This window comes from Schistocerca nitens, chromosome 9, assembly GCF_023898315.1.
Source record: "Schistocerca nitens isolate TAMUIC-IGC-003100 chromosome 9, iqSchNite1.1, whole genome shotgun sequence".
NCBI lineage: Eukaryota > Metazoa > Arthropoda > Insecta > Orthoptera > Acrididae > Schistocerca > Schistocerca nitens.
Window position 1 is genome coordinate 209,286,263 of NC_064622.1, and position 22,325 is coordinate 209,308,587.

The window sequence follows — 22,325 nt, forward strand, 5'->3', positions numbered from 1 at the left end:
AAAACTGTAATATTGTAGATGTTTATCTCTTTGTATTTAGATGACATGTAAAATATTATGATTTGTAGACGAATAAAATATTCTTCTATCATGATCGGTGAGATCTTTTCAAACCGAATGGTGTACGGAGGATCTTTCTTCCTCTTTAAGTGTTCAGACAATCCGAACCACATAACACACACATCAAAAGAAGTTTTGCATCACCTCGGTTCCAAGAGTTCCGGAACCTGTACAGAAAACTGGAATACAGATCAACATAAACATCATTTTCACCCTTATTATCGCTCATGAAAACCACATATTGCATGTTGTACTACCATACAGCGAGACCTTCAAAGGTGGTGGTCCAGATTGCTGTATACGTCGGTACCTCTAATACCCAGTAGCACGTCCTCCTGCATTGATGCATGCCTGTACTTGTCGTGGCATACTATCCATAAGTTCACCAAGACATTGTTAGCCCAGATTGTCCCATCCCTCAACGGTGATTCGGCGTAGATCCCTCAGAGTAGTTGGTGGGTCACGTCGTCCATAAACAGTCCTTTTCAAACTATCCCAGGCATGTTCGATAGGGTTCATGTCTGGAGAACATGTTGGCCACTCTAGTCGAGCGATGTCGTTATCCTGAAGGAAGTCATTCACAAGATGTGCACGATGGGGGCGCGAATCGTCGTCCATGAAGACGAATCCCTCGCCAATACGCTGCCAATATGCTGCCAATATGGTTGCACTATCCGTCGGAGGACGGCATCACGTATCGTACAGCCGGTACGGTGCCTTCTATGACCATCTGTGGTGTACGTCGGCCCCACATAATACCACTCCAAAACTGCAAGGAATCTCCACCTTGCTCCACTTGCTGGACAGTGTGTCTAAGGCGTTCAGCCTGACCAGGTTGCCTCCAAACACATCTCCGACGATTGTCTGGTTGAAGGCATATGCGACACTGATCGGTGAAGAGAACGTATGCCAATCCTGAGCGGTCCATGTGGCATGTTGTTGGGCCCATCTGTACCGCGCTGCGTGGTGTTGTAGTTGCAAAGATCGACCTCGCCATGGACGTCGGTAGTGAAGTTGCGCATCATGCAGCCAATTGCTCACAGTCTGAGTCGTAACACGACGTCCAGTGGCTGCACGAAAAGCATTGTTCAATATGGTGGCATCGCTGTCAGGGTTCCTCCGTGCCATAATCCGTAGGTATCGGTCATCCACTGCAGTAGTAGCCCTTGGGTGGCCTGAGAGGGGTATGTCATCGACAGTTCCTGTCTCTCTGTATCTCCTCCATGTCCGAACAGCATCGCTTTGCTTCACTCTGAGACGCCTGGGGACTTCCTTTTTGAGAGCCCTTCCTGACATAAAGTAACAATGCGGACGAGATCGAACCGCGGTACTGACCGTCTAGGCATGGTTGAACTACAGACAACACGAGCCTTGTACCTCCTTCCTGGTGAATTGACTAGACTTATCGGCTGTCAGACCCCCTCCGTCTAATTGAAGTGGAAATGCCGTGTGGCTAGGGCTTCCCGTCTGATGCAAGTCTTTCGAGTTGACGCCACTTCGGCGACTTGCGTGTCTATGGGGATGAAAGGATGACGATAAGGAAAACGGAACACCCAGCCCCTGAGCGGAGAAAATCTCCGACTCAGCCGGGAATCGAACCCGGGCCATTAGGTATGACATTCCGTCACGCTGACCTCTCAGCTACCAGGGGCGGACCTCCTCTAATAGGCACTGCTCATGCATGGTTGTTTACATCTTTGGGTGGGTTTAGAGATATCTCCGAAAGGTCAAAGGGACTGTGTCTGTGATACAACTCCCACAGTCAATGCCTAACTTCAGGAGTTCTGGGAACCGGGGTGATGCAAAACTTTGATACACTTCTTTTTCTGGCGCTTAAATCGTCTTCAGCATTACTTTTATCTTTCTTACCGAGCATGAAATTTAGTAGGGTGTTTATGCAGAATACGATGCTTATGACAATGTAAATTTCCATAATACATGCATGAGACACTAGTGACAGTGTCGAATATGCTGTCACCAGTTTTGTAATAGTGGTACCTGAGTCGTAAAAATGGAACTCAGCCTGATAAAACACAAGTGCGAAAAAATTCCGACACTGCACAGGGCTCAGTGATAATAAGTAAATGTACGCAGCTAAAGAGCGTTTATCTGGAATTTGTTTGAGGCCATTTATATCATTGCGGTTCATTTTAACAAACGATCTTTCCATGGAGCACTTGTTGTTATCTCCGCAACACCTAGGCTTTAATCGCACGTAAATAATTTTACTGCGAAATCGGAAAGCTGAATGATTAGATTTAGATTATTCATGCAGTAGTAGTGTAATTTACTGCGTAGCAGCAAACGGATTTCACAAGAAAGCTCGCTAATCTTGTGAACTACATTGCGAGAAATCCTCGTACACGCTCCTTTAGACAGAAGACGCTCATCGATCAGTTTCGGTGACTCGAGCTGTTCCAACGGTCCGCTATCATATTTTATTTCTGTTGCAGTGCTACGTTTGTTTAAGTTATATAACCCAGACTTGAGTATATGCAGTAGAATATCAATGAATCATCTACAAAATGCAGCAGGACTGAACGATTATTTAAAATCCATTATCAAGCACGCTCATTTATATAATACCAAGCTCCCGCAGTGCCAGTGGCTGCCAGATGCTGAACGGGCCACTGTACCTATAATTTGTTCATATGTCCTGACGCATTAGTATTACATTAATCTTATTAGGTGGGCAAAGTCACCGGTCACAGAGTTTTTGTCCGCAGCTCAACAGTGATATTGAAACTAAATGGCGAGCGAAGAACAAGAGGATATGGAGCAGCCTCTGTCCTGGGTGGATAGCGGGAAGTCGGTCCTCAAACTGAACATCCGTCATCTATGGCTGTGTGGCGTGTGGCCTTTGCCTGGCTCCTGGATATACGATGCGTACGGCGTTTTGGGCCTAGTATTAGGCTTCTGGAACGCGATAGAGAGTTCGCTGGCGCTCTACTCCTGCTGGGGAGACATGGAGGAGACGACGCTGTTGCTTACCAGTACTTTCACCATAGGCTGTGGCACCGTCAAGATGGTCTTCTTCCTGAGCAACCAAAGGCAGTACTACGTGCTGGCTAGACGCGTTGATGTGCTGACGTCCCTCCAGAGTGAATTCTGCTCCGCGGACCCTGCATTGGCCGAAATCCAGCAGAGCGCTCAGAAGCACGGCTACCGTCTAACCCTGGGAATGCTGCTCCTTATGTTCTCGCAGTACCCTGTGTGGTTCCCTATGCCGCTCATAGCGCATCCAGAGAAACGGCGCCTGCCATTCGGGCAGCACTACTGGGACAACAACACCCACCACTACGCACTCTCGTACGTGATGCAGTGCGCAGCATCAGCGCGGAACACCCAGCTGAGTTTTAGTGTTGACCTGCTGTTCGTGTCCATCATGCTACTCGTGAGCGCGCAGCTGCAGATTCTCACACTGCGTATCTGCCGTCTGAAAACGGAGAACTGCGAAGTAAAGTCAGAAGATGGATCGAAATATGTGAAAGGCATGCCGGCAAATATCTGCGATAAAATGTACGAAAATTTGTGCCTTTGCATTGAAACTCATCAGAAAATTCTCAGGTACGTCAAATAAAGTGGATAATTTCTTTCGCACATATCTGGGTAAGCACTGTTAAGCTCATCTATAGTACACACTATGATTAGTGCAATGCGAAACTCTATACATCCAATGTTTCTTTTGGATACCAAGATTTACGGCATATGAAGAACTGCTATTGCAATTACGTTGTTGCAATTTCCTGTCAAATTCTGATAGAATTTGCGTTTCGTCATCAAGTCTTAACTAACAACGAATTAAGAGAAATAGGTAGTTGTGTTCTACACTAAACTTAAGATTAAATTCAATAATATTCTTGAAATATTGGTCCAGAGCTATTGTTCAGTTACGCAATGCGGATGTCCACAAGTATTCTGATTCTGTTATCTTGACTGGTACTTCCAATAATCCCTTGGTGTTTGAAAGGTGTGGCGTGACATTCAAAAGTAAACATAATGCAAAAGTCAATATACACATACAATAAACACTTTGGAATTCTTAAAATGTCAGGGATAAAATAAAAAGGTCGAAAATTTATCTACCTCTTGTAAAGGAATCAAGCTGAAGTAATAAACTTCGAAGGACATAATAAAGAGAGCAGTGGCTGAGAGAGGAATCATTTCATTTGTATACACGATAAGCAAGATGAAATTTAGTAAAGAAATCTGAAGTCAGGAAGAACAAACAGTAAATTCTGGTCCATGACATAACACTATCAGAGAATGGAAAGGATTTGGAAGTTCAGCTGAAGGAAAAGGAATGGACGGTGTCTTGAAAAGAGGTTATTTGGTGAACTTTATTGAAAGTGAAGTGATCACTATGGAGTGTGTTTAAGTCAGGATATATTGGGGCAGTTAGATATGGAAATGAAATACTTGTAAAGTAATTAACATGTTTTGCTATTATGATCGAAAGAGCTAAAACAACATCAGAAGTAAGGATGCAGATAGGCAACAAAAATAAAAGACATGCTGTAAATGTGATATATGTTAACATACAATATAAATTTCGTATTAGCAAGTCATTTCTGAAAATGTTTCTCTTAAGTGTAACGTTAAATGAAACTAAAATGTGGAGAAGCAACAGTACAGACAGTAAGACGATAAAAGCGACGAATTCCGGCGCTACAGAAGAATGCTGAAAATTAGGTGTGCAGAACGAGTAAATAACGACGAATAACAGAGTCGAATTGGGGAGAAAATAATTTATGATAAAAAACTGGACTATTAATGCAACTAAATAGCATTATTTCATGAACCTATGTCTTATTATCAATAAACTCGTGTCTTAGGATATTAGGAAACAGATCTAAGAGACTGAACACTTACGAGTTATTCAAAGTTAAACTTTCGAGGAACAGAAAGGGCTATTTCATAAACAAATTGCATCACCCTCCCCTTCTTGATTGAAACCGATTGTAATGTGTTCAGCAGAGAGCTAGTAGAGGAAGTTACATACTGGTTTCAAAGACATCATACCAACTTTTCTTTAAAAACAATTTAAAACGATTATCTTAGAATGAAATCAGTCAATGGTAAAACCATCTTGCCATTTACAGGATTAATATTACACGTTTAATATTAAACAACACTAAAACATGATTACATCCTTTAGCATTCAGCAATAGTGACTTGACACATGCAGTACCCAAAAGTCTTAATAATTATTAATATAACTTTGGTTAAGGAAATGAAAGTAAGAACACCACAATGAATAATAAAAATTGAGCTAACATAGTGAATATTAACGATTTTTAATAATAAATGACTAACATCATAACACATAATTAGAACTATAATGACATGAATAAATCTTCTCACAGTTGATGCCGAATGCTTCAATATATGTCAATATAAGTCAAAGGATATAAAAAGTTTAGATGACGATTAATATGAGGATTCGTTACAGTAACAAAGTAAGAGTTTCGTACATCTCTATACATTCATATTCAGCACTACAGGACACAAAAAAGAAATTTACATACAAATAAATAAGAAAGAGTAAATCATCACAGACTGTGTATCTCAACTGGGTTTTAAGAAAAATTATTAATGTTGATGACAGACTGTTAGCCCTCATAGAGAGTAGGCATAAAAAATATTGTTAAATATGTCAGATTTATTTATTTTTATTTAAACGTCTAGTTCTATAGTACCAAACTGAGGAGCAAATCTCCAAGTTCACAGAACGTGTCAGTACATTAAATTACAACATAAAGTAATAACAGATAAAGTATAATGTTTATGAACAAAAAATATTCAATCCTTAAGCTTAAGTAATCGCAATCAACAATATGACCTAGGAATCGGCTTAATTTTTCATGGAACTCCTCGACAGAATAGAAGGAGATCACGCAGTTCATCCAATGAATAGCAGATGTAATACAAGACCCTTCTAAAATACTAACTAGATACTAAGATTGTTATTAATGATGAATTAACAAATCCTTTAATGTCACAATAAATGAAAATTATCATCAAAGCTTATCAGGTACTAAGTTTACACCAAGACTAAGTCACATTTCTTACTTTCTCTGATAAGTTGCTAAACTTAATTGAAAAAAGCTAGCAATGAAAACAATTTTTTGTAGATTAATATTTGTGATGACCTTTCACATAATACATTTAACATGAAATTCAGTCTGATTTTTTTCCTTGGAATATTCCTACATTTTCTTCTCCTGAGGATGAAGAGGCTGCATTGTAAGATATTAACATGTCACAGTTTTGTATGTTTAAGCCGTGACAAACACACAGTGGTGCACTAACTTGTTTTCTTTTTTTGCATTATGATGCAAGAGAAGGTACACTATGTTTTGGAAATATCATTAAGTTTTGACGATGTCATTACTTTTCTGTATCAGAGCTACGTTTCCAATCTCACTAACAAGTCCCAAACAATATAAGTGTATGGGTTCACCCAATGACACGATGTTATTTACCTATATACCAAAATTCAGCAAACACTTGTGCTGCACTGATAAGTGGTCCAAGCACTGATAATGGATGAATACCATAGTGATCGTAGCATCATTGATATCTTTGTGTCTCTTACTAGATAAGTTCATCCTCTCATGGTGTCTAGTGCTGTTCTGACTGGTTAGCCTGTGCCCCCTGCATCAGTATTTCAAACCTCACTATTTCCTCCATTCCTTGTAGGATACATTAAATGTGACAAAAAATTTGTTCTACATCTATGACTGTACACACAAATGCTGGTATTAAATAATCTCTTTGACTTATAACTTCTTCGAATAACACAATGAATGACTGACAATTTCGCCGGCCAGAGTGGCCATGCGGTTCTAGGTGCTACAGTCTGGAACCGAGTGACCGCTACGGTCGCAGGTTCGAATCCTGCCTCAGGCATGGATGTGTGTGATGTCCTTAGGTTAGTTAGGTTAATTAGTTCTAAGTTCTAGGCGACTGATGACCTCAGAAGTTAAGTCACATAGAGCTCAGAGCCATTTGAACAATTTTCAAGTGACAATTTCAAATTATTAGGAATAAGACAAATAAAAATAGTAAACATTTATAATTAAATTAAAAATGCAGGTAATATGTCATATTACAACAATGAAAGAATTCTTTGCAATAATAACGGAATATTGTGTAGATGCACTTTGGTTGTGAACACAAAACTATACAATACGTGGAATAACATTTCACCCATATAACTTTGAATAAGACAATTCTCTCCCTTTTAACAGAAATTTTAAACTGATAATTGCTACTACAATCAATACTACTTTTCATCCATATGCTTTATTTTCGGTGGTGTCTCTTGTTCTCGCTGAACCAGTATCCATATACTTACGAGAAATGAAGTGTATGCATTGGGACATACATGTCTTTAAACTATGATAACAAATATTGCCCTAGAAGATCCACTTGAGAGTAAGATTAAAAAAAAGCTTTTAGCTAACATGAACACACCAAGTTGATTACCTCTTTCTTCAGTTTACCTCTGTGTCCAAATGTGTACAAATTAGATCTTTAATCATTTCTTCCTCTTGCATAATCTTCAGAAAGACAATGGAGCATAATATTTGACCTGTAAGTGCAAAATATTTAAAATAAATTATTAATCAGACCAGAACATCACAAACAGACAATGAAATGAAATTAGCTTAAAATTAGACTTTCTCTCTTTCTCTTCTTGCGTCATTTTCCTTAGTTACCATTACAGTACCACCATAATAGTTCATTAGTTTAATCTTTGCCTTCCTCATCATTTCCAAATTCTCACAAGGCATCATTAACTACTTCTTGCATCAAATATTGAAACCTACACATTTCTATGTTGTGTTCCACAATCCACTCATCGTTCATACAAGACACAGAGTGGCACGGTATTCACAAGAAACAGATCCACCTCGAAGCATAAATCACATTAAAAAACCGCTTACCAACAAAGTCAATATAATAGCAAATGTGTCTTACTTAAATGGAAAATGGTTCAAATGGCTCTGAGCACTATGGGACTTAACGTCTGAGGTCATCTGTCCCCTAGAACTTAGAACTACTGAAACCTAACTAACCTAAGGACATCACACACATCCATGTCCGAGGCAGGATTCGAACCTGCGACCGTAGCGGTCGCCCGGTTCGAGACTGAAGGGCTAGAAACGCACGGCCACTGCAGCTGGCACTTAAATGGAATCCATTTTACGTTTGTCAGCCCTGGATCATTTTTATGTTACACACGGGATGAAGTAAATTATATCTCTTACTTCTGAGTGTTAGCTTCAGTTGCGTTTTGAAGAACATTTGACCTAACTATATATGGCCCCATTCAGATGGGAAAGAATTTAGGTACCAACAAATGCCATTAACTTTATAGCTTGTGCTACTATATTAGCACTTTATGTCCTGCCGTGAATTGGTTAACTGATCTCTTACGTTTGTGACTTTGAAGGAGCGAAAAATTTGTAAAGGGTATTAAAGAAGAGGTGACCTTGAGAAACAGATAGAATAATCAATGGCTGGATAACTACGGAAGAGGTGAACTTAAGGCAAAAATAGAATAATCAAGGACTGGAAACCACTCTGTACGTCTGAACTTAGACTGTCAGAAGTCTGAATGAAGTAATAAGGCTGTAAAAACGAAAAAGGGAAAGGCAAAGGCTCAGTCTAAATGCGGGGGAGCTCAGTGAGCTGGAATGTACAAAAGATAAGCAAATCTGGTCAGATGAATATATGATAATGTCAACAGTAGCAGAAAATGGAATAATGGGAGTTGGATTCCTTACGCATAGGACAGTATGACGGAGAGTGGACTATTACGAAACGTTCAGTGACAGGATTCTTCTAATCAGATTCGACAGCAAAGTAACGACCACGATAGTTCATTTATACAGGCCAAAGGCTCAAGGAGAAGATGAAGAGGTACTGCAGGTTTATGAGAAAACTGAATTGGTAAATCAGAATGGAGAGAGAGATGAAAATCTAAGTTATTGGGAGTGGAATGCGGTCATAGGGGAAGGAATAAGAGAAAGTGTTATGGGAGGGAGATTATCGATAATAAATAATAAAAATAATGAATAAAAAGTGATATATTTAGGATGGAAATAGGGAATATTCTGTTGAAATAAAAGACGAGAGTTTCTACTTCGAGAGTCCCAGAGACACAGGAAGAGTCCAGCTGGATTACATCATGGTTAGACAGAGATTCCGAAAACAGGCAGTGGATTGAATGGCGTACCAAGGTACATAAATAGACCACAGTTTAGTAATGACGAAGCGTATACTGCATAAGAGAATTGTCTAGAAAAATCAGTGCTGGAGGAAGTGGGATACTGGAGTACTGGGAAATGATGAGACGTATTTAAAGTTCCCCACACATGGGGTACTGCAATAAGGAATACCAGAGTAGGGAATTCAATTGAAGAGGAGTGGCCATCCCTAAAAGGGCAGTAGCAGATATTGGAGAGACAATTATTATTATTTATCTTAAGGCAACACATATACAAAGATTACAAATATACCATACACCAGCATTTAAACACAGCTCTCCGGGATAAAATAACACAAATGACAACAGCTGTATATGGATATCAATATCGTTAATGTATTTTGCCACAACATGTGTTGTTGTCAGGAAATCTAAGAAATGGCCCTTTTCGACATGTGCAGGACATGTTGATATAACATGAACTAACTGGATAAACAGACATAGGTACCAGGAAAGCAACCTACGGTAACAGAAGAAATTCTTAAGATGATTGGCGAAAGAAGAAAGTACAAAAATGTTAGTGAAAGGCAGGAAAACAGCAACACAGATATCGTAGAATGAAATAAATAGTATGTACAGGGCAGGCAACGCGAAACAGCTCCAGGAATGATGTGAAGAAATCAAAGAAGGAATAGTCGGAAGGAGCGACTCAGCATACAAGAAAGTCAACATAGCCTTCCTTGGATATAAAAGCACGGGTGACAATATTAGATGAAGTAGTAATTCCACTAATAAACACAGAGGAGAGAGTGGGTTGGTAGAAAGAGCACATTCAATCACATTATAGATGGAAGACTTGTCTGATAACGTCATAGCAGAAGTAGCTTCGGTAGACATAGAGGACCGAGTATTATTGTCTGAAATCAAAAGAGTTATGGAAGACTTGAGATCAAATAAGGTAGCAGATTAACAACATTCCATGGTAAGTACTGATATCACTGGTAGAAATGTCAACCAGACTGCTCTTCAGGTTCGTGGGTGGAATCTATGAGACTGGCTACGTACTATAAGACATTTGTAAAAATATCGTCCCCACAATTCAAAAGATAGCAGGGGGAACGCAGTGCTAAAAAAATCTTACAATTAGGTTATCATTTCATCGATCCAAAGCTGCTGACAAGAATATTAAACCGATGCTCTGTTAACTGACGATCAGTTTGGCTTCGTTGTGTTTCGAAGGAAGACTGAAGAAAAAAGGCACACTCATAGGCTATGTCGACCTACGAACGGTGTTCGATGGTGTAGGATGTTAAAGAAAAGAGTAAGCCTCAGGGAAGTTGGGCCGTGCTTGGAACAATATTGAACAATAAGAATGGACAACCAAGAACGAGGTGCTCGCATTAAAATGTATCTAAAATGAGAACACTCTTCAGTCTGTGCACCGAAGATGCAATGACCGAAACAAAAGAAAGTTCAATAATTAAAGATTAAAAAACAAAGCGGAAGGCTGTCGATTATAAGATTCGCTATTGATTTTGTTATCCTTAGTGAAATCGACGAAGGATTACAGGATCTGCAGACTGCAAGAAACATTCTAATAAGTACAGAATGTGGGTAAGAGCAAGTCCCAGAAAGACAAAAGTAATGTATTGTAGCAGTAATGAGAATTGCGAGAAACTTAACGACAAGTTGGTAATCACAAATTAGAAAAAAATAATGTAATAACCGACAACGAGTACAGGAAAGTGGACATCAAAGTAAACGAGAACAGGCAAGAGGGAATTTCTGTTCAAGAGAAGTCTCTTGGTATCAATCATAGGACTCTATTTCAGGGAAAAATTGCTGTGAGTGTACGTTTGGAACCTAACATTGTACGGTAGTGAACTGTGGACAGTGGTAACAGTGGAATAAAAGAGAATCGAAGTGTTTGAGACTGGGTGCTACAGGAGATTGTTGAAAATTGGGTAGACTGACAAGATAAAGATTGATGAGGTTCTCCGCAGAATCGGCGAAGAAACAGTCATTTGGAAAACGCTGACAAGTGTATGGGACAGGATATTAAGACATTTGTTAAGACAGTAAGGAATAGCCTCCATGGTATAGGGGGAGCTGTAGAGTATAAAAACTGAATACAGAGATTATAACACAAATAACTGAGGAGGTAGGATGCAACCGCTTCCGTGAGATGACGAGGCTGTCACAGGAGAGAGATTCGAGGCGAGTAGCATCAAATCACTTTTCTGACTACAGGCTAGCATCGGGTGACGAACAGTTTTACTAGCCAGGAGGTTTGAAGTGATCAGGGACGGAGAAGACTGTCGAAAGTAGAAGAAGCTACACTGAAGTCCTGGAGTGTGCAGTCGGGAATCGAATGGAGTGGAGAAACGTAATGGAAATGAAAATCAGCAACGGTGTGAATAATGTGTCTGACGTTACATGACTGCGCATAAAGTCTGGTATTTTTATTTACGTTTCTTCAAGTCTGTCGATCGGAAATCAATTTAACTTTGGAGATATGTGTGCTATAACTTGACAGAGAGATATAACATTGTTTACTTGAAAGAACAAGAGGTTGTTGGCAGTAAGAGAGCAAGCATTAGGCAACTGTTGATTGCAAAAAGGAGATGGACTATAGCAAAAGACGGATAGGTTTGAGAGACGAAATCGTGAACATAGCATATGAAGAAAAAGGTGAAAAGAAAAGCCCTTGCAGAAATCCTTGGAAAACGCAAGAGATATTGAATTTGATTGATTAAAGAAGAAAATATAGGACTACAGAAAATGAAGCAGGCAAAAGAGGTTACAAATGTCTAAAAAATGAAATTCGCAGGAAGTGCGGAATGACTGAGGAGGAATGGCTAGAGGAATAATGGAAGGATGTAGATGTTTATACTTTTTGAGAATAGAGTGGCAGCTGTATGAATATCAAGAGCTCAGACGAAAACCAGTACTAAACAAATAAGGCAAAGCTGAAAGGTGGAAGGAGTAATAAATGGATTATATAAAGGAAATGTACTTGGAAGTAATATTACAGAAATGGAAGAGGACATAGATGTTTGTGAGATTAGGAGAAATGATACTGAGAGAAGGATTTGTCACAGTAGTGAAAGACACAAAGTTAAATAAAGTCCTTGGGCTAGGTGACATTCCGTCAGAACTATTAATACATCTGGAAGAGCCAGCCATGACAATACTATTCTAACTGCTGGGCAACATCTATAAGACTGGCTAAATACTCTCACACTTCAAGAAGAAGGTAATTATTCGGATTCCTGAGAAAGCAGGTGCCGACAGGTGTTAATACTATCGAACTGAATGTTTACTAACTCATGGTTGCAAAATACTAACATGAATACTTTATAAAAGGTTGGAAAATTTGTAGAAGCCAACCTCAGTTAAAATCAGTTTGGATTCCAGTGAAGCACAGAAGCGCGCGGGGCAATACTAACCCTACGACTTCTCTTGGAAGATAGATTAAGGAAAGCCAAACTTACGATTATGGCATTTGTAAACTTAAAGAAATCTGTAGATGTTGTTGTGTTGAATACACTCTTTGAAATTCTGAAGGCAACAGGGGTAATTACAGGGAGTGGCAGATTATTTACTATTTGTACAGATATCAGGCTGCAGTTAAAAGTGTCTTGGAGTATGAAAAGGAAGTAGCGGTTGACCACTGCGTGAGAGAGGGTTATCTGGCCTCTACAGTAATCAACTGGTAAATAAAACCAAAGAAAAATTTGGAGAAGGAATTAAAGTTTAGCGGGAAGAAATAAAAATTATGAGGTTTGATGGTGACATTTTAATTGAATCAGAGACAGCAAAGGATTTGTAAGAGCTGCTGAATGAAATGGAGAGTATATTGAAACGATATAAGATGAATATAAAAAAAAGGTAAAACAACGGTAATGGAATGAAGTCGAATGAAATCATATGATGCTAAGAGAAGTGGATCAGGAACTGAAACACTAAAAGCGGTAGACGTGTTTTGCGATCTGGTCCGTAAAATAAACAATGATGGCCAAAGAGTTTATAACGAACAGACACGTGTTAACATCGGATATATATTTAAGTATTAGGAAAACTTCCTGAAGGTATGGCCTGGAGTGTAGCCTTGTACTAAAATGGAACTTGAACTATAAACAATTTAGAAAAGAACAGAAGAGAAGCTTTTGAAAGGTGGCACCATAGAACAGTATTAGAGATTAGAGGATATCTCACATACGCAATGACATCGTGCTGAACAGGATAGGCGAGAAAAGAAATTTGCGGCACAACTTGATTAAAGGAAGGTTTCGTTTGGTAGGACACGTCTCGAGCTATCAAGGGATCACCAGTTTAGTATTAGAGTGAAGTCTGAGAGGGGAGGGGGCAAAATTGTAGTGTGAGAGCAAGAGAATAATACTGTTAGCAGCTCGAAAAAGATGTAGGTTGCAGTAGTTATTAAGAGATGAAGTGACTGCGACAGGACTGCTTAGCACGGAGAGCTGCACAATAGCTGGCTTCAGACCACAGCAACTACGAACTGTCTGGACATAAACGTAATAAGAGGGTATTCCGTTAATAAACAGCTATACTAAGTTTGAGTGTTGTAAATGTTCTGAATGTAGTGTGATTACATAAGCCATAGAAAGTGTCCTGTATCAATTTGAATTTTGCATATAATATTTTTTTTAATATTGTGATAAATTTCTTGTTTTATCGATGTGAAATAACCAATATCATCCTCATGAATGATCGTGTCTAACACGGCCTGTACGTAGCGTAAACAATAAATTTTCAGTATAACTGAGAAGTTATTATGTTCCACTGCCTTTTTAAGAGTGAAATTTAAATTTATGTATAAGTCATGTTAATAATGGTGAAAATTATATTTTTGATAATTATGTCACTGTTCGGGTTTTTGGTTCAGATTTCTTGTCACTGATATTCATTTATGTCATGTGGTATCTATTTACAGCAAGGAGTGAAATATATTTGTGTTTTTTTAGACAGTGGGTCTGTTCATTAAAGCAAGTATATGTGAGTTCCAAATAATAATTATGTAAAGTAAAACGTGTTGCTGAGACAGTGAAAATTAACACAAATGTTTAACTATAAAAGATAGCCACTAAAAGATTAGATTTCCTGACTATAAAAAATCTTGAATTTTTGAGTGTACCGTACATTATTTAATAGCAGAAAAAGTGTTGGAAAGTACTTTATAAATTTATTTCAGATTTTTTGTGCTGTCAGCTATTATTTTAATATTCTGTAATTTTTCCGGCATTACATTATGTATGACAACAATTCAATGAATGTTAAAATATGTTCAGGATGCTCTTGTAGACTTTAAGTGCTGAACAATTAATCTGTCTTAGCTAGAGTTTGTAAGCCATGAACTAAAGATTTTGAAGATTATTGAAGTATGTTTGGTTAGGGTACATCTTCTTGAGACAAAGTAACTATGGGTATAACTGTCTGAATGTGTGTATTACTGTTACTACTACTTTGTGCAAATTATAGAACTTACTTTTCATGTCAATCGTCGGTAAGTTAATTTCTTCACACAGTTAATGTTTGCATTTACCGTAATGAGTCTAGAAAGTTGAAAATTAAAACATTATTCAAGCAAAGATAAAAGTAATTTTCATCATGTCTACTTTGTGTCAGTATTTACTTTGCATAGAACTGGAAATCTAACATTTTGTTTCATGAAGTTATTAAAGTAATTTATGAAATTTATCTTTTCAAGTGACTTAATTGATGCGTAAAATTTGCTTGGAGGTGATGTCTTGCTCACTGTACAGAGAGGAGCCAGTTCAGTATGGTATTTACACAAGTAGTCAAGACCAAGAGACCCTGTGAAAATAAATCAGAATGAGGAATTCAGTAATAAATTCGTAAGACGCTCCAAGGTGAGTCGTTTTCGCCGTTTGTGGCATGAGGTGACACGTGAGAGAGTTAGTTAGGAGATGCTGAACGATCCATGAAGGACCAGTCTATCGAAACAAAATGAAGCAACAGTGGATTCGAGAAACGGAAAGTCGGAAGGCGCGTGGAATGGTTAGTTGAAGTGAATTTCAATAAAAGTGGAAGATAGCGTGAGTAGCGAGTTTTAGATGCTACTTTGCATGACTGTACATCAAGTATGATAATTTTGTTTACATTTGTTATGGCAGAACTACAGAACTAATGGAAGAAGTTCTGTACTCTTGCCCGTAGTCCTCGAGTGTTTTAAAGGATGGGTTTGTCCTGTAAATTTTATTGTATGACATGCCGCTTTTGGTGACTGCAGGACTTTCTGCACACTTGCCAGGGGTCCTTGAGTGTTTTTACCCAACGTCTGATGATGCTCCTCTGAGAGGGAAACACGTCACAAATTAAATAAATGAAAATCCACTTTGCAACAGAGACCGCAAAGTCTTTATTGATATCTGAATAGCTTGATAAATCTCCAGTGTTAGCGATATGGAATCGTTAGTAAAAACATAATGAACGACCATATTCCATACTGTCTGCCAATAGTGGAATAATTTTTAGCTTTATATAAGAATCTGTAGACATGGTAGTGAAATGCACAGTCTGGAGAATACAGTCTGCAAAGTACTTGTGGAGGAGGAATTTCAGAAAATTTAGTGTATCTTTAGTATACCTATATTATATTGCCATTAAACTTGGGGAATTTGAATTTAGTGTTATTAGTTGTGTCAGTTGTAACAAATATGTTGGATTCTCTTTCGAAATGTGGAGGATAATACATCCAGAAAGTGTCATTTTCCTAAATGTTTGCTTATTGTCAATGGTGAGGGAAGTACATTGAATTTGGAGTGCCAGATGTTGGTATTTGGGTGAGTGTTCTGTTTCCGCTAAATGCTAAGTATTCCATCACAACTTTTCAGGTGGTTCTTGATAGCCTTCTTTTCATTATTCAGAGCTAAACTATGTCACCTATGTCACCATGTCTCAACATAGATGTAGCTTGAACAGGTACATTTTCTCGAATCTTATCTGCTCAGAGATGATTTTTTTAGAACCAGATATAGTGGTAAAGAGACTGAAACGCTTAGAACGTTGTTAACAATTTCGTCAAACCCATGAAAATAGGAGTCTGATATACTACAACAGAATTAGCAATGAAGTCTGCATCATTATACAAACGCCTTAATATCTTTTGCTGATGGGTCTGTTGCCTTATGGTACGACGAAACATTAATTGTATTAATCACCCTTCGATTCATTACACTTTTCCAAACTACTGATCTGAGTTATTCACCAATGCCCAAAATGACCTTTTCAGTAAGAACTATTGGAGACAGGAAACTGTTAAGTAATGCACCCACAACATACATACTAGTAGTTCTTCTCAAAGGCATGAGCAAGATAAATTGTACATAAATTGTACAGCGACAAAAATGTAAGATAAACTTCGAGTAGTTCTCAGTACAGTACTGAACAAATCTACAGCAGCAAGTTCTTTCAATCTTGAAGGAATAATAGTGTACAACGATACAGATGAGAAGCCATCGGCTATTTGACGTTCTGACAAGGTTTTCATCAAGTCAAGGCTTTTTGGATTGACTTCACGTTGTTTAACAAGTAGCATGACTCATGAGATTTGAGAAAACTTTGGATTAAATCGTGCAAATCTCAAGCAACTATGCATTATCATCTTATTAATTGACTCACCAGGAACGAATATAACTCTTTTCGAATTGAACATTCAAAACTGTGACTACGACCGTAAGATCCTGTCCAAAATTACAAAATGTAAAAGCGGTCCATCCGAAGTTGAACACCAGCGCGCGCACATACACACACGCATACGCTCACACACACACACACACACACACACACACACACACACACATACACACAAACTGTAGAATGTCTGCCATAGTAATTCTGCAATCATCTCCTGGCGAGAAGGACCTTATCTTTACAACTAGAGATCCTACTTACTAAGAACAGTATATTTATCACTATTAATGGGTTTACAGCAATATGATGTTGACATTATTCCATCATCTGATATACTTCCACGTTTTTAATAGACAAAAACGGGTGAATGCTCAGTGACACGTGTCCACAAGATGGCGCCAGACAAATGTTTATTTGAACGCACAATTAATAATTTAGGAACACTGATATAAGTAACAGCACATATTGTTCAACGATCTGCATTGTCTTAAAGTAAACAGGCACAAGATATAAGCCACTTGGCCTCGAGATATGCATGGAAATGTCACGAACATCAGCAATCATAAGAATAGAAATATAAGTACTAGGCAGCTGCCAAAATATAGAACGTCCTAAATTGCAGGAGATAATTTTCAAATTTAATGCTTAAAGCTTCAGACTCAATAACCCAGACACTATCCTGTAACCAGCTTCAAGCTTACGAGTACCACAAACGTTCTGAACTTTTATTAAAGCCTCGCTCGTAACGAAGGGCTTGCTCTCACAAATCATCTCATTTGTCCCACGCGAAATCGGTGAAACGTAACCATGCAATACGAATGGTACACGCGTAAATTTTTTAAAAAAAACTCATGACTTTGTCTATTAGTAATCACATAGAATAAATAGAACGTTCTTAAGAAAACTGCTAACTGCTGCTGTCACCGCAGATCCGTATCTATCTAGCATGCAACTACAGAAAGCAAGTACCAAAAGTCTTCCGAATTACGCACAAGCATGACATAAGTAACTGCTATTGCTCTGGTTGGCTGAGTGTGCACTCCTGCTCTGCCGGAACACTGCCTCAAAGAGACACAAATCAAAAAACCTACATTGCGTGTCAATACTAGTCAAACTACCTCCTTTTTCAAAATTTTTGCAACGACCCACTCATGAGTTATTAAAAGTGACACTATTGAGCCTGTTGAGACACTGAAAGAAACGTTTAATATGCATGTTTAGAACTTGACTAAAGGAAAGTTACTTCTGATAGGAGATATCCTGAAGCATCTTGCAATCAAGTTGGAAAGAAGTGAGTGTATGGGGTTAGGGGGTGGGTAGCCGAATGAGGTTAAAGTTGCAGAGGGAGACTAATAGCTGTGTCAACGAAGATCAAAACAGTTCGAATAGTGTAAGAAATAGATAGTCACAAACTTTTGTTCCATGATAGGAGGAAGTGTGATGAACAACATACTACACTCCTGGAAATGGAAAAAAGAACACATTGACACCGGTGTGTCAGACCCACCATACTTGCTCCGGACACTGCGAGAGGGCTGTATAAGCAATGATCACACGCACGGCACAGCGGACACACCAGGAACCGCGGTGTTGGCCGTCGAATGTCGCTAGCTGCGCAGCATTTGTGCACCGCCGCCGTCAGTGTCAGCCAGTTTGCCGTGGCATACGGAGCTCCATCGCAGTCTTTAACACTGGTAGCAAACCGCGACAGCGTGGACGTGAACCGTATGTGCAGTTGACGGACTTTGAGCGAGGGCGTATAGTGGGCATGCGGGAGGCCGGGTGGACGTACCGCCGAATTGCTCAACACGTGGGGTGTGAGGTCTCCACAGTACATCGATGTTGTCGCCAGTGGTCGGCGGAAGGTGCACGTGCCCGTCGACCTGGGACCGCACCGCAGCGACGCACGGATGCACGCCAAGACCGTAGGATCCTACGCAGTGCCGTAGGGGACCGCACCGCCACTTCCCAGCAAATTAGGGACACTGTTGCTCCTGGGGTATCGGCGAGGACCATTCGCAACCGTCTCCATGAAGCTGGGCTACGGTCCCGCACACCGTTAGGCCGTCTTCCGCTCACGCCCCAACATCGTGCAGCCTGCCTCCAGTGGTGTCGCGACAGGCGTGAATGGAGGGACGAATGGAGACGTGTCGTCTTCAGCGATGAGAGTCGCTTCTGCTTTGGTGCCAATGATGGTCGTATGCGTGTTTGGCGCCGTGCAGGTGAGCGCCACAATCAGGACTGCATACGACCGAGGCACACAGGGCCAACACCCGGCATCATGGTGTGGGGAGCGATCTCCTACACTGGCCGTACACCACTGGTGATCGTCGAGGGGACACTGAATAGTGCACGGTACATCCAAACCGTCATCGAACCCATCGTTCTACCATTCCTAGACCGGCAAGGGAACTTGCTGTTCCAACAGGACAATGCACGTCCGCATGTGTCCCGTGCCACCCAACGTGCTCTAGAAGGTGTAAGTCAACTACCCTGGCCAGCAAGATCTCCAGATCTGTCCCCCATTGAGCATGTTTGGGACTGGATGAAGCGTCGTCTCACGCGGTCTGCACGTCCAGCACGAACGCTGGTCCAACTGAGGCGCCAGGTGGAAATGGCATGGCAAGCCGTTCCACAGGACTACATCCAGCATCTCTACGATCGTCTCCATGGGAGAATAGCAGCCTGCATTGCTGCGAAAGGTGGATATACACTGTACTAGTGCCGACATTGTGCATGCTCTGTTGCCTGTGTCTATGTGCCTGTGGTTCTGTCAGTGTGATCATGTGATGTATCTGACCCCAGGAATGTGTCAATAAAGTTTCCCCTTCCTGGGACAATGAATTCACGGTGTTCTTATTTCAATTTCCAGGAGTGTATATACCTCCACAGGTAGGTTATGTATGCGGGGTTGTGGACATCTAAAGGCCACATGCTTATGTGTCTCTTAAATAACACTAAAACCCCGGTGTGTAAAAAAACTGTTTCCCAGCACACAATAAAACACCATTCAGTTTTCTATAAAGAAGGTCCTATTCGTTCGGATATTATCTAGATGTGTGGAATGTGGATCCACTTGAAACAGCCCACTCTACAAGTACCCGAAATTCCTGAATGGAAGAGACTCATGTTGTCTAGTAGCAATGGTGCAAGGAGTGCAGTAACTTTCTGGCCATTCAATACTTCACCAACAAAAATCAACCACAATCGCATGACTTTACAGCATGATATCGATCATAAAAAACTGCAAGATACTAAATTTACAGTTCCTATTACTTGTCTCACTCATACTATCGCTGATAACACCTTATTTTCAATTTATGCACTTCTTAGCTACTGTTTTGTAGCATGCCGACCATATATGGGTATACTAGTTTGAGCTTAAACGATACACTGCAGCAGCGCCGAGAGCAGGCTGGAGCAGGACATTGTTACTGTATTGATTCAAAAATGCCAACATAATATTGTGAGGCAGTTTAGCTTGTTGAAACAGTGACCTCAACACAAGTGAAAAGACTCGTGCAGCAAAGGGCAAGGGAGATTTCCACACTGACAGTGGCAGTGGCGTTTTAGGATACATGACTGGTAGTTCCACATATGCACGACAAGACTATTACTACTGGACATTCCTTAACGAAATTACCCTTATTCTCACAGCCCTCCCAGAGTGATGGGGCCACAGTCAGACCTGTTAGTAGAAGTGGGCCTGTTAGTAGAAGTTATCAGTTGAAGGCCTCACTCTAAGTCCCTCCCTGGGCTTAGAGCCATGTGCAACTGGCCGTCTCAGGTCATCTCCAGCAGCTTGGTCGACTACTTCCTAGGGCGCACATTGTTGCACCTTGCACACACCAGCCATCGTTCACTGGCGCCGGATGGGCCTCACATCACAGTGTGCATCCACTGCTGTGAAGCAGCCGCTCATTTCCCAGGGCCGTAGATGTAGATGATACGCCATTGTCGAATACACGCCGCTGGTGTGGGTACTGTGGGGCCAGATTACATAACGAGGTCATCAGCACTGGGGCAAGCATGCCAGCATTGTGGGGTGTGCTGACAGCCATCCAAGCAGAATTCAGCGGCCAACTGGTCACTGACCTAGTGTATCATGCAGCGCAGACGCGTAAATAAAGAATCTGTTACATTTGCAGTTGCCTTTCTCTGTTATCCTACTGGGCTCCTATCTCGCCTCCACTCACACTAACAATATCCACAGTTTATGGGAGGTATTCTACACGAAAGCTCACTTAACATGCGAATAAGTACTCAGTTAGTAAACTGGAGACAACTGGATTATATAAACACGAGCTCAGTGAACTATATGCGTACTGACATAAAGGAACTTGACAGGAAATGAGGAAATACAGGAAAGGTATAGTCTCATTGCAGAATGAAAGGAGAGAAGGTCATGGTGGGGAAAGCTGCCTTTCTCGGAAGAAGGCTTCAGCTGCCGATCAGGACGATTAAGAATCAATTTTCCCTGAAGCTGAGTACATCATCGTGCAGAGATTTGTGTGATAGTATCCATATGCAATTCTTGCCTTCGTTTCGTTAGTAACCCATATGTGTAGTCCATGTAGTGTTAATGCACATTGTTGAAAATGAAGACCACTGGGTACATCTACATACGGAGTCACCAGTAATTCACAAAGATCGCTGCAGAGGATTGGTATAACTTTGTGAAACACCCCGTAGTAGCTTATTGTAGTGGAATAGGGAGGGTGATGACTCAGCTGATTGCTCTGCAATTTGTAGACCTACGAATGAGGGAAGTGAAATACAAGAATCCGCTGATACCTTCCCCCACGTGCTTCTACCCTTCAGGCCCACTCCCTCCACACTGTTTACCTCCCGCCCCTCCCTCCACCCAGAACATAATTAATCTGTCAGTACTGCTTTGCCGCATTTATACCGTAAGCAGCTTAGCATGGATGTAGTTTCCAGTAGTTCATCCAGAGATGAAAAGACTTGATTGAGATACATTAACACGGAGCACTGTATCATACCGGACTGGAGGTTAAGACAACAACATACACTGCATTAGGACGTTGCAATTATTTAAAAATGACTGTAATGTCGACCACATTTTAACCACACACTTTATGCGTAACTTCGGGGTTTATTCATATCGTACAAATATCTGGGAGAAATAGTGTCTCGCGCTGGAATACGTAACGATTTTTAGGTTGCAGTTTTAGATACGAGACGCGTGTTTAACAAACGAAATGTTAATAAAAATGCTCGAAGTAATTAGGATATTATTAGTGTTGGAGGTGTCCATAACGTGAGGAAGATAATGACACGGGAGAATAAACAAAGAAGAAACGGAACTAGAACACGATATTGGCCGCGAACATTACTAAAGAAACTTCAG

General features: G+C 40.3%; 1 protein-coding gene across 1 annotated transcript; it reads left to right on the top strand.

Moving 5' to 3' along the window:
- Nucleotides 1-2,809: 2,809 nt before the first annotated feature.
- LOC126204106 (uncharacterized) lies at nt 2,810-3,640 on the top strand. The gene has a single exon (XM_049938522.1). It carries the CDS (start codon nt 2,810-2,812, stop codon nt 3,638-3,640), a length of 831 nt encoding a protein of 276 aa, XP_049794479.1.
- The last annotated feature ends 18,685 nt before the right edge of the window (nt 3,641-22,325 follow it).